The 13,051-nt window shown below is 42.6% G+C and overlaps 1 protein-coding gene across 1 annotated transcript in view; it reads left to right on the top strand.

Moving 5' to 3' along the window:
- Positions 1-13,051, top strand: part of LOC140735705 (prominin-2-like) — a 91,514-nt gene that overhangs the window by 21,975 nt on the left and 56,488 nt on the right. The window contains exons 5-7 of the mRNA XM_073061111.1: positions 1,297-1,417; positions 1,942-2,005; positions 10,845-10,934. Of these exons, the coding sequence (XP_072917212.1) occupies positions 1,297-1,417; positions 1,942-2,005; positions 10,845-10,934 (275 nt within the window). The remainder of the gene's footprint in view (positions 1-1,296; positions 1,418-1,941; positions 2,006-10,844; positions 10,935-13,051) is intronic.

The following is a 13,051-nucleotide window of genomic DNA, read 5'->3' as shown; positions in this document are numbered from 1 at the left end:
GTGTGTGTGTGTGTTTGCAATTGTAGATACATAGATAGTGTGTGTAACTGGAGAGTGGATGGAGAACCTGGCGTAGGAAATCAGTGTGCGAGTTTGAGTGTGCAAGACAGAGTAGACTTTGAACAGAGAGTGTGTGACCAAACTGTGCGTGCACAAAGAGCAGGGTCTGTGTGAGAACAGTGTACACCGAGAGGAGACAGAGGAACGGAGGAATTTCTTTGACCGGAGGGTGGTGAATCTGTGGAATTCATTGCCATATATGGCTGTGGGGGCCAAGTCATTGGGTATACTATGGACTCTGGTTAATTGGGACACACCGAGACCAGTACATTTTGGCCCGATTAAACAGCTGTTTCAATGAGCCCAAGTTAATTGAAAATAGTTAAAAAGGTATAAAATTGACAAACTGAGTAACAAATTATGTATTAAATAAAATAGAGAACAAATTAGAACACTATCAATATTACTTCAATACTATAAAACTTTGTATTGGTTCCTAATACTTATTGACAAAGGAATTCATCCGTGCTACGTTCTCTTGACAGTAAGTGATCAAAATCAGCGAAGACACTTAGTGTAGATAGTGGGCTGCCTTCATACAACGCTGTCAACAATTGCATCCTCCAAATCTCCATTTTCATTCTAACATTCAACATGCTACCTTCAAGGTAGAAACTATGAAGTGTTTGATACCTTCTAGCCATTTTTGGCATCTCTAAGTCTGAATGCTTGAAACTGCAGTGAGCAAAACAGTTCTGAATTGTCGTACTGCATACTTCACCAACTTTCAGTGAAGCACATCCAACTGATGCTATTTCAAAACTGTTCCCTCTAAACACAGTGCAGTGTCTATTGGCCGCACAAGTTCATACGACTAACACTAGTAAGAAACTTTTTGGCAACAGACTGCTGCTCAATAAACAGCCTAATGTCCCAAACAAAGGGATTTTTGCTATTTTCTCAATTAGTTTTTGTTCTTTAAGAGGCGTCCTAAATAAGCGGTGCTCTGATTAACCGATAGCCAATCCACTGTATTTAAAGCAGTTGTTTGACAGGTGGTTGATTAGTAAGGATGTCAAAGGTGATTAGGAGAAGGCAGGAGAATGGGGTTGAGAGGGGTAATAAATCAGCCCTGATCGAATGGCAGAGAAGACTCGATAGATCAAATGGTATAATTCTGCTCCACCGTCTTATGGTCTTATAGAACAGGATAAGTGTGACGTTTGTGCATGTGCTTTCCCGGGAAAGGCGCCCTTAATTCTGTCCTTCTGATACCTCCCCATTGTTGATATTTAGGGCAGGAGTCGCCTGCGCATTTACAGCCAATCAAAAGGTAACTGACGCAATGGAGCCGAGTGTGTCTGCCTTCCGGAGAATGCTTGCAGATGTGGCCTCTTACATTGACAATATCCTTGAGGTAAGAATTTGATCGTTACTTATAACCCCTGGCACTGGGTGGTTGTTCAGGACTGGCTCATGTTTATAGCCGTCTTGAGCTGCAAGTTCTAATTCTTCAACCAAGTATCAAATCTGTTTTATGATGTCGACGCAGTCGTTGCCTCAGTCATCGTCATCATCATCATCATCATCATCATTATGTGCCATGTTGTATGACATCATCCTTATGTGCCATTCATATTACATGGATGACTATGGTCTTCTATCTTTCTTTAATCTGAGAATTGTAAATAAGCTCTTCAAAATGTTTGCCTGTCCATCCCTTGGCGTAACTCATGAACGTCATGCGCAGTTGACTATGAATCTTTCCTCCATCAGTTTTCTCTATCACTGCAAGTACCTCACTCACTAAAACCAAAGTCCTTACCTGCTTGATCTTTCCATATAACTCAGGTCCTCCAGTCGCAGCAATATCCTTGTAAATTTTCCCTGTACTTCTAGTCAAAATTTCTGAAACTCATGACTTTTATTTTTAAATTTCAGGCCATACCCAAAGTTATTGCACAGTTTTCAGTTCCGAAAAACAAGATATTCTCAGAATTTGACCGTAAGTATGAAATAATTTAATGTCCACATTTTGAAGCAATAGTGGTTCAAACTAAAACCCAAATGGAGTGGGTAATGTGTGGACTGTTTCTTTGCTGATCATTAACAAAATTTGGAGATCCTTAAGGAACTCTAGACTCTCAGTATGAGATGCTCGAGGAACTTTGGAGACTCTGTGAGATTCCCAAGGAATCCTAGAGATTCAGTGTGAGTTCCCTGAGGGATTGTTGGAATCTCAGTGTGTGATCCCTGAGGAATTCTGGAGTCAGAGTGTGATATCCCTGAGGGATTGTTTCAGTCTCAGAGTGAGACTGTGAGATGGTATTTGAGAATCATCATCCAAGGATTCAGGGAGGGAAAAGAAGATGTACCATCATTGAAAGATTGTAAAGAAAGAAAGAAATATTGGCTTTGTTAGTCATATGTTCATCAAAACATCAAAATATACAGTGAAATGCAACATTTGTGTCAACGACCAACGTAGTCCAAGGATGTGCCAGTCAGCCCACAAGTGTCCCTATGCAATACCTCATTATACTAACCCTAACCCTTACAGTACTTCTTTAGAATGTGAAAGGAAACCCTCATGGTCATGGAGAGAAAGTACAAACTCCTTACAGACAGCGGTGGAATTGAGCCTGGGGCGCTGGCATCGTAAGGCATTATATTAACCGTTACACTACCATGTTTCCCCAAATTCTATCACAGTTTGTTGGAATCTTAGTATGAGATCCCCGAGGAATTCTGGAGATCCAGTGTGAGATTCCAGAGGAATTCTGGAGATCCAGTGTGAGATTCCTGAGGTATCCTGGAGATTCAGTGTGAGATCCCTAAGGCATTCTGGATATTCAGAGTGAGATGGGGTTTGAGAATGATCATCCAATGATTCAAGGAGTGTAAAGAAGTCACACCAGATTTGAATCCATGGACTCCACCCAAAATGGTCAGATACCCTATGCTTGGTCCATTGAATGATGAACTTTGTGGCCTTTTGAAGCAGGCAAACTGAGGCAGGGTTTAGTACACAGGATATCTATCATTAATGAGTCCCCCTGGTGCAGCAGGCAAAATCCTCATTGTCCCAAGACAGTTTGAGTGTCACTGTGATACATTATGACTCTGGGTAGATGAACCAATGTCTGTGGTGGAGCGAGTGGATGTGCCTGAGGGTTCTTTCATCTCATGCGGTGCTAAACCTCTTGATTGCTATTGGAACTGCACTCGTCCAAACAAGCAGAGAGTCAGAATCAAACCTGGCAAACGTCGTGAAATTTGATGTTTTGGGGCAGCTGTACATTAGGAAAGAGCAAAAAGTTAGTGTTTAAGTTGCCGAGAGTGTGGGGAAGGATGGTGAGAGTAAATGGATTATCTCAGATAGGGTGTGATCAGAACCACCATGGTAATGAACTGTGAAAAGTTAGTGACAGTGCTGAGATGGAGAATGAAGAGACAGAGAAAGAGATTAAAAGATTATCAGACAATAGACATAATTTTTTTTCAAAGAACAACATGTAAAAGCAGTGAAATGTGAGAGATTCCCACAGCCTCTGTGAGAACATGAACAAATCAAGTGTTTTAGCCAGTCACTAGAATTGGGAAAGAGAGAAAAGATAGTGTTAAATGCAAAAGATTCTGCAGATGCTGGAAATCCAGAGTAACACACACAAAATGCTGGAGGAACTCAGCAGGTCAGGCAGCATCTATGGAGGAGAATGGACAGTTGTCAGTTTGGGCAGAGATCCTTCATCAAATTGCAGAGAGCGTGGGGAGATTAAACGGATTACCTCCGACAGGGTGTGGCCAGAATTACCATGGCGAATAGCTTTGACAGGTTAATGACAGTGGTGAGATGGAGAGAAAAAAGAGATTAAAGGATTAAACATGACCAAGTCTGCAGATGCTGGAAATCCGGGGTAACACACACAAAATGCTGGAGGAACTCAGCAGGCCAGGCGGCGTCTATGGAGAGGAATAAAGAGTTGATGTTTCGCCAAGACCCTTCCTCAGGACCTTAGCTTTATTTTTCAGATGTGCATCGAAACATTGAAAGAAGCAAACAAAAACGAGATGTAAAAGCTGTGAAATGTAGGCAGAATGTAGAACATTCAGAGCAGCTCAGTCCAAAGTTCAAAGTAAATTTATTATCAAACTATATATATGTCACCATATAAAACCCTAAGATTCATTTTCTTGTGCTTGCACAGTAAATACACGAAATGCAACAGAATCGGTGAAAGACTGCACCCAGCAGGACAAACAACCAATGTGCAAAAGACAACAAAATATGCAAATATGAGAGAAAAAAAGCAACAAATACCGATAACATGAGAACCTTTGCAAACTTCTAAGGAAATTTAGGCACTGCTGTACTTCCTTCATAATGACACTTATATGCTAGACACACGACACACCCTCTGAAAGAATAACAATAAGGAATTTAGATTTGCTGGCCGTCACCACTTTTCATTCCCCGATGAGGACTGGCTCACGGACCTCTGGTTTCCTCCTCCTGAAGTCAATAATCAGCTCCCTGGTCTTGCTGACATTGAGTGAGAGGTTGTTGTTATGCCACCACTCAGCCAGATTTTCATTCTCCCTGCTACATGCTGATCTTTCACTACCTTTGATTCGGCAAATGACGGTGGTTTCATCAGCAAGCTTAAATCTGGCATTGGAGCTATGTTTAGCCCCTCAGTCTTAAGTCAACAGTGAGTAGAGCACACGGCCTGTAGTGCACCTGTGCTGATGGAGATTGAGAAAGCGATGTTGTTGCCAATCCGAACTGACTGGGATCTGCAAGTGAAGAAATTGAGGATCCAGTCGCGCAAGACGATCCAATTGCACGAAGAGATCCAATTGCACAAGAAGATCCCATTGCATGAGGTGATTCAATTGCATGAGGCGATCGAATTGTACGAGGACATCCAATTACACAGAGGGTCTAAATTATCATTCAATGTTTTAGGAACAGCTTCTTCTCCTCCACTATCAGATTTCCGAATGGACAATGAACCAAATCTACCTCACTATTGTTTGGCTCTCTTCTTGCACTACTTATTTTACACACACACACAGAGTACAATTTCTAACTAGTGTCAGCTGCAATTTTTGTCACTAACAGTTGGTGACAAATAAGCAATGAGACAATTCAGAACTGTTCTGTTCACGGCATTTTCAAGCGCTCAGGCTTTCAGATGCTGGAAACGGCCGGGAGTGAAAATGAAACCATTTCACTACTTCATAAAGTTAGAAATTACAAAGAATCTGAAGGCAGCAAATTCTCCATAGTTTCTAATTTGAAAGTAACATCAGAATCAGGTTTATTATCACTGGGACGTGTCAGGAAATGTGTTAACTTAGTGGTAGCAGTTCAATGCAATACATGATAGTATAGAAAGAAAAAATAAATAAGTAAATCATTTACAGTAAGTGTATATGTACGTGAAATAGATAGATTAAAAATAGTGCAAAACAGAAATAATATATTGAAAAGAAAGCAAGGTAGTATTCAGGGGCTCATTTTCCATTCAGAAATCAGATGTTCCTGAATTGTTGAGTGTGTGCCTTCAAGCTCCTGTATCTCCTCCCTGATGGTAACAATGAGAAGAGGGCATGTCCTGGGTGATGGAGGTCCTCAAAATCCCTCCCCTGCTCCCCCCTCCTGCGTGTAATCAGCAGCGAGCAGTGATCCCCTCTCTCCCCTCCAGCTAAAACAAAGCGCATTGGTACCGTCACCAAGCCCAAGTGTGTGCTAAGCAATAGCAAAGACACAGACCAAAGTTACCCCAAAGGCTTCGCATTTCATCCGACATTCAACAAACCACAGGTTCTCTCTCTCCCTGGCCCCCATTTTCAGAGCGGGTGGGAGACATAACAACAACCTGCTGGCTTATGATGTTAAAAGTCCGTTTCGTCACTTTCTTCGAGCTCTGTGTTCGAAGATCACAAAGACATCAGGTCTTCCATCCCACAGCGAAAGATTTTCCAGCCTCCCCGACGACACATGAGTCTCCTGCCGTGAGACCGACCCTCGATCCACCCGTCTCCAGAGCCCTGAGATCTTAGGCTTCCGAACACAGTGGAGACTCTTAGGCCGAACCCTTGGCATGTCGAATAACGGCCAGTCGTGGAACCCTGAAAACGGGTCCCATTCCCACAAAGAACCGAAGTCAGCATGTAACTCCAGGTCAGGGTCTTTGAAATAACCCTGAAAGGAAAAAATAGAGATATTAAAGATAGAAATAGAGCTGTTTCTGAAGATGCAAATGAACGGGTCACTGTTAGTCACCATTATCTCCTCCTAAGCTCCACCTTCCATAACCTTCATCGTCATAGATGGTATTTGAGCGATGCCTAGCCACACAGTCATGGGTATAAAGAGAGTGGAGCGGTGGGCTAAGCACACATCCCTGAGGTTGATCGTCAGCGAGGAGGGGATATTATTTCCAAACCACACAGACTGCGGTCTTTCAGTTAGAAAGTCGAGGACCCATTTGCAGAGGGAGGTACAGAGGTCCAGGTCCTGTAATTTACTGATCAGGAATGTGTGAATGATGGTTTTAAACGCTGAGCTATAGTCACCGAACAGCATCCTGAAATAGGTGACATAACATCATGAGTGTTACAGTCAAAAATGAAGATTTCTAGGATGCAGTCAATGATAGCATTCTATGGAGGCAGTCCAGTATCTGGTACTGGGTGACTACACTGAATTTGTTCATTTACAGTTTAAAGAACGCAATGCAGATAAATCTCTCCATCGATAAATATTGGGAACTAATGCACAGTTTTATGGTACTGCAGCAGTATTGAATTGAATTGAATTGACTTTATTTCTTACATCCTTCACAAACATGAGGAGTAAAATTCTTTACGTTACGTCTCCATCTAAATGTGCAATCATAGTCATTTATAATAAAAAGAACAGCCAATGTAATATGGAGTACACTCAAATCAGTGTGAGTACATCAGTCTGATGGCCTGGTGGAAGAAGCTGTCCCGGAGCCTGTTGGTCCTGGCTTTTATGCTGTGACACCGTTTCCCGGATGGTAGCAGGTGGAATAGATTGTGGTTGGGATGGCCCAAGTCCCCAATGTTCCTCCGGGCCCTTTTTACACACCTGTCCTTTTAAATGTCCTGAATCATGGGAATTTCACAACTACAGATGCGCTTGTCTACCCACACCACTCTCTGCAGAGTCCTGCGATTAAGGAAGGTACAGTTCCCATACCAGGCGGTGATGCAGCCAGTCAGGTTTTGGGGGTTTGATGATCAGGATAATTTTTTTCAGACTTATGGTTTTTATATTCTGTATTTTTTAATCACCTGTTCCTTTTCTGTTTTGTAGTGTGAGGGGAGGCTATTGGGGGTTGACGTTCTGTTAGTGTTCTGTTAGTTTTTTGTGCAGGGAGAGTTTTTTTTGGGGGGGGGGTTCAATGTTCCTGATCTGTTTTGTGCAGTGAGTGTGGAGTATTTTGAAGGGGGAGTTGATCGGGATGCCATTCTTTTACGTACGGGATTTGGGCAGGTTTGATGCTTCTCTCTGAATGACTTTCATTTTCTTTCTTTGTTTCATGGCTGTCTGGAGAAGACAAGTTTCAGAGTTGTATAATTGGAGACATGTTTTCATAATAAATGAACCTTTGAAACATATATATACTGTGTGTATATTTGTATATATGTGTGTGTGTGCGTGCACGCATATATATATAAATAACTATTTTGTATTATAATTTAGAGTTTTTATTATGTTTGTGCTGTACTGCTACTGTAGAACAAGAAATGTTATAACATATGCCAATGATATAACAATTTTCAGGTAGTTTAAAGTTGCTTATAAGTTTGCATATCCTGTTTGTCTGGAGTGTTGAGGGGATTTTCAGTCATTTGTGGTAGAGCTGGTTCAGTAGGTTTCTTATAGTTTATTTATTTCAGCCTGCATCACATCCATGCAAATCAAATTTCCTCATTGCTTCAGATACAGTTCTTATCAAAAGAATTTCCTTACTATCTGAGCCTGTATTTTAGTACAAAGATAACTATCTGAGCCCGTATTTTAGTACAAAGATAACTATCTGAGCCCGTATTTTAGTACAAAGATAACTATCTGAGCCCGTATTTTAGTACAAAGATAACTATCTGAGCCCGTGTTTTAGTACAAAGATAACTATCTGAGCCCGTGTTTTAGTACAAAGATAACTATCTGAGCCCGTGTTTTAGTTTAAAGATGACCACACACCAGTTTCTTTGGCTTTCTTTTTTCTTTCTATTTTCTTTCTTAGGATCAGAGGTGGAGAGTAGTAGCAACTTTAAATTTCTCGGTGTTAGCTAGCAGTGGATCTGTCCTGGGCCCAGCATACAAGTGCAACTATGAAGAAAGCATGGCAGTACCTCTACTTCCTTAAGAGTTTGTGAAGATTCGTCAAGCGATCTAAAACTTTGAAAAACTTCTGTAGATGTGTGGTAGAGCATTTATTGACTGGTTGCATCACAGCCTGGTATGGAAACACCCGTGCCCTTGCATGGAAAATATTATGAAGAGTAGTGGATAGGGCCCAGACCATCCCAGGTAAAGCCCTCCTCACCAGTGAGCACACCTACACAGAGCATTGTCGTGGGAAAGCAGCATCCATCATCAGGGACCCCCACCACCTTCTTCTCACTGCTGCCAACAGGAAGAATGTACAGGAGCTTCAGGACCCACCCCACCATGTTCAGGAGCAATTACTACCCCCCAACCATCAGGCTCTTGAACCAGTGGGGGTAACTTTGCTCAATTTCCCTCACCCTGTCACTGAAATGTTCCCAGATCAATGGCCTCACTTTCAAGGACTCTTTGCCACATGTTCTCGATGTCTATTGCTTATTTATTTATCATTTATATTTCTTTCTTTTTGTAGTTGCACAGTCAGATGTCTTTTACACACTCGTTGAGCACCCCAGTTGGTGCGATCTTTCAGTGATTCTACTATGGGTTTATTGAGTATGCCCACAAGAAAATGCATCTCAGGGTTCTATATGTACCTTGATAATAACTTTACTTTGAACCTACAGTAGAGTGGGCTGGTTACAGTTAGACTCCGTCACCTGCTGTTGTGTTTTAAAGTTAGACCTTCTTTATGAGCATCTAATGAAATGGCTGTAACAAGATTTGGGCCCCGTTCTTGACTTCTGCAGAAGCTTCAGGACAATATCATCTCCAAATCCGACCCGTGGTGGAAGTAAATAAGATTATGCGAGGCATAGATAGGGTGGATGGTCCCATAATAGGTAGAGGGTATAGATTTAAGTTGGGAGGAGGCTGGAGGGGCGATGGTGGCACCCCAGTACAATCCTCAGACTGCATTGGTTGTTGACAATGGTGCATTCCACTCTGCTTCAATGTACATGTGGCAAATCTGAATCTGGTTCCACGTTTGTATTGATGAGTCTGACTCTAATGGCCATGGTAGCATAACCCAAAGATCAGGGTTCAATTCCGCTGCTGTCTATAGGAATTTGTACTGTATATTCTTCTGGTAGGACAATTCCACTGCTGTCTATAGGAGACTGTTCTGTATATTCTCCCGTGGGACAATCCCGCTGCTGTCTATAGGAGTCTGTTCTGTATATTCTCCCGTGGGACAATTCCGCTGCTGTCTATAGGAGTCTGTTCTGTATATTCTCCCGTGGGACAATTCCGCTGCTGTCTATAGGAGACTGTTCTGTATGTTCTCCCGTGGGACAATTCCGCTGCTGTCTATAGGAGACTGTTCTGTATGTTCTCCCGTGGGACAATCCCGCTGCTGTCTATAGGAGTCTGTTCTGTATATTCTCCCGTGGGACAATCCCGCTGCTGTCTATAGGAGTCTGTTCTGTATATTCTCCCGTGGGACAATCCCGCTGCTGTCTATAGGAGACTGTTCTGTATATTCTCCCGTGGGACAATTCCGCTGCTGTCTATAGGAGACTGTTCTGTATATTCTCCCGTGGGACAATTCCGCTGCTGTCTATAGGAGACTGTTCTGTATATTCTCCTGTGGGACAATTCCGCTGCTGTCTATAGGAGACTGTTCTGTATATTCTCCCGAGGGACAATTCCGCTGCTGTCTATAGGAGTTTGTACGTTCTCCCTGTGACAATCCTCAGATTGTGCTGGTCATTGATGCAAACAACGCATTTCACTGTTTTGATGTACATCTGATAGAGGCATTAAAGAGGTACGTGAATGGAGGGATATGGACACTGTGTAGACAGAAGGGATTTATTTATTTACTGCCTGTTACACTGCTGGCTTTTAGGGCAGCAAATAAAGTCCTCCATCTCTGTCTGTCCATACCATTGCACTCAGATGTAGAAGGATTCTTCATCGCTGTTTCGGTAACCATTTTGTTTTACCAGTCAGGGTTGTTGGCCCTGAGCTGAACCCCCGAACCTGGAGGACCAGTGGACCTCTCTTAGTCTGACCTCCACCCTTTGACCTGTTTGGCATGGATGACCCTACCAAGAGCCAAAGCGTAAAGCCCTGACTCCAGCCAGCGTAGCTCTTCGGGTCATTGAGGCACGCAAGCCTCCAAACCATGACAGGGTTGTGATTCTCTTGGAGGAGATCTAATTAATCAATTTGTCAGACTTTGTAGTCCAGTGGGCCTGTTCCTTTATGCTACTGTAATCTGCATCTATGATCTGTACAAAGTACAGTACATTCTGAGTGGTGGGGTGGGGTGGGGGGGGGGGGGGTGCGGTTTGCACTTCCTGCCCACACCGATTGTATTTTGTTAATGCTCTGTGTTACTACATCAGAAGTGCACTGAATTCACTTGGCACCTCACTTTTCTGATCTTTCTGGGTGATTTTTGCAGGTGTCAGCAACAGCCTTGGCTTTACCCTCAAGGGTGCATTGAATCCAATAGTTTATCCAGTGCTGGAGATGGCTTCCGCAAGACTGAAAGGTAATGGCTGAACTCTGACCTCCCGGTTTGCGATTCGCCAACCCTCGCTACTTCCAGGGTCTAAAGCAGGGCTTCCCAAACTTCATTATGCCCTGGACCAATGCCATTAAGCATAAGGGTTGATGGGCCCCTTTTTTAACTCCCTGGTCTAAGGTGTTATGTTTTGTAACTTCAAAGGAAGACACCCGAGTCTGAAATGTGAGCCTAGCCTTGTGAGGCGCACGTATATCAAGTGGTAGTGTGATAACATATGTAACCACATACTTATACATATAACCCATAATTAATTATTTAAATAAACAAGAATGCTTAATTAGCCAATATATATGTACACCATATTATGCAAATATTAATGAAATATTAAATACTCAACATAAAGTTCAAGATTCAAAGTAAAATTTATGATGAAAGTATATGTGACTATATACTACATTGAGATTCATTTCGTGTAGTCATCTACAGGAAAATGAAGTGCAATAGAATTTACAAAAGGCTGTGCATTACCAAAGATCGACAGTCAATGTGAAAAGGAGTGGATGTTTCCTATATTGGCCAATGGGCATAGACTCAGTAAAAAAGGACATTGGTTAAAACAGAGATGAGAAGCAGTTTCTTTAGCCAGAGGATGGTGAATCTGTGTAATTCATTGCCACCGGTGGCTGTGGAAACTGAGGTTGATAGATTCTTGATTAGTAGAGGCATCAAAATTTAGAGGAAGAAGGGAGGGGAGTGGGGTTGATAGGAAAAGTAAGTCAGCCATGACAGAACGGAGGAGCAGACTCGATGGGTCGAATTCTGCTCCTACGTCTTATGGTCTTAAATGTGCTCAATGGGGGGCTGTCTTTGCCTGTGTTGGACTGAGCTACGTCCACCATTTTCTGTAATCTTATCCATTCCTGGGTGTTCCGATACCAGGATGTGATACAACAAAATGAAGCGCTCCCAACACTAACTCCTGTGGAACACCACTTGCTACTGGCAGCCAACCAGAAAAGGATCCATTTATTCTCCCACTCGCCGCCTCCTACCAATCAGCCAATGCTCTAACCATGCCAGTAACTATCCTGTGACACCATGGGCTCTGAACTTAGTAAGCAGCTCATGTGTGGCACCTTGTCAAAGGCCTTCTGAAAGTCCAAATATACAACATCTACTACATCCCCTTTATCCATCCTACTTGTAATCTCCTCAAGGAATTCCAGCAGGTTCACCAGGCAAGACTTTCTCTTAAGGAAATCATGCTGACTTTGTATTATCTTGTCCTATGTCACCAGGTAATCCCATCACTTCATCCTTAACAATTGATTCCAACGTCTTCCCAGCCACTGAGGTCAGGCTAACTGGTCTGTAATTGTGCTTTCTGCTGCCTTCCTACTTTCTTAAAGACTAGAGTGATATTTGAAAATTTCCAGTCCTCTGGCATCATGCCAGAGTCCAATGATTCTTGAAAGATCATTTCTAATGCCACCACAATATCTCAGGCACCCTAGGGTGCAGTTCAACTGGTCCAGGTGACTTATGCACCTTTAGGTCTTCCAGCTTTTTGAGCACCTTCTCCCTTGTAACAGTAACTGCATCCACTTCTCTCCCTTGCTCCCTTCACCGTCAGGCAAACTGCTAGTGTCTTCCACAGTGAAGACTGATGCAAAATACTCATTTAGTTCACCCGCCATCTCCTTGTCCCCCGTTATTATTTCTCCAGCCTCATTTTCTAGCAGTCCTATATCCACTCTCATTTCTCTTTTATTTTTTTTCATACTAGAAAAAGGTTTTAATATCCAATTTCATATTGTTCGCCAGCTTGCTTTCATATTTCATCTTTTCCCTCCTAATGATTCTTTTAGTTGCTCTCTGTAGGTTTTTAATCATCTGTCTTCCCACAAATTTTTGCTTTGTTGTATGCCCTCTATTTTGCTTTCACATTAGCTTTGACTTCCCTTGTCAGCCACAGTTGTACTATTTTGCCATTTGAGTATTGCTTCATTTTTGGATTACACATGTCCTCCCTCTCCGAGATGCTGTGGACGCAAACTAAAACGTCCCTGACCCTGGCACCTGAGCGGCAACATACCGTTTGGGCATCCCGTTCACATCCACAGAACCTCCTGTCTGTTCCC

Source organism: Hemitrygon akajei, chromosome 1, assembly GCF_048418815.1.
Source record: "Hemitrygon akajei chromosome 1, sHemAka1.3, whole genome shotgun sequence".
In the NCBI taxonomy this organism is placed as follows: domain Eukaryota; kingdom Metazoa; phylum Chordata; class Chondrichthyes; order Myliobatiformes; family Dasyatidae; genus Hemitrygon; species Hemitrygon akajei.
This window is presented reverse-complemented; position numbering and strand designations above follow the sequence as displayed.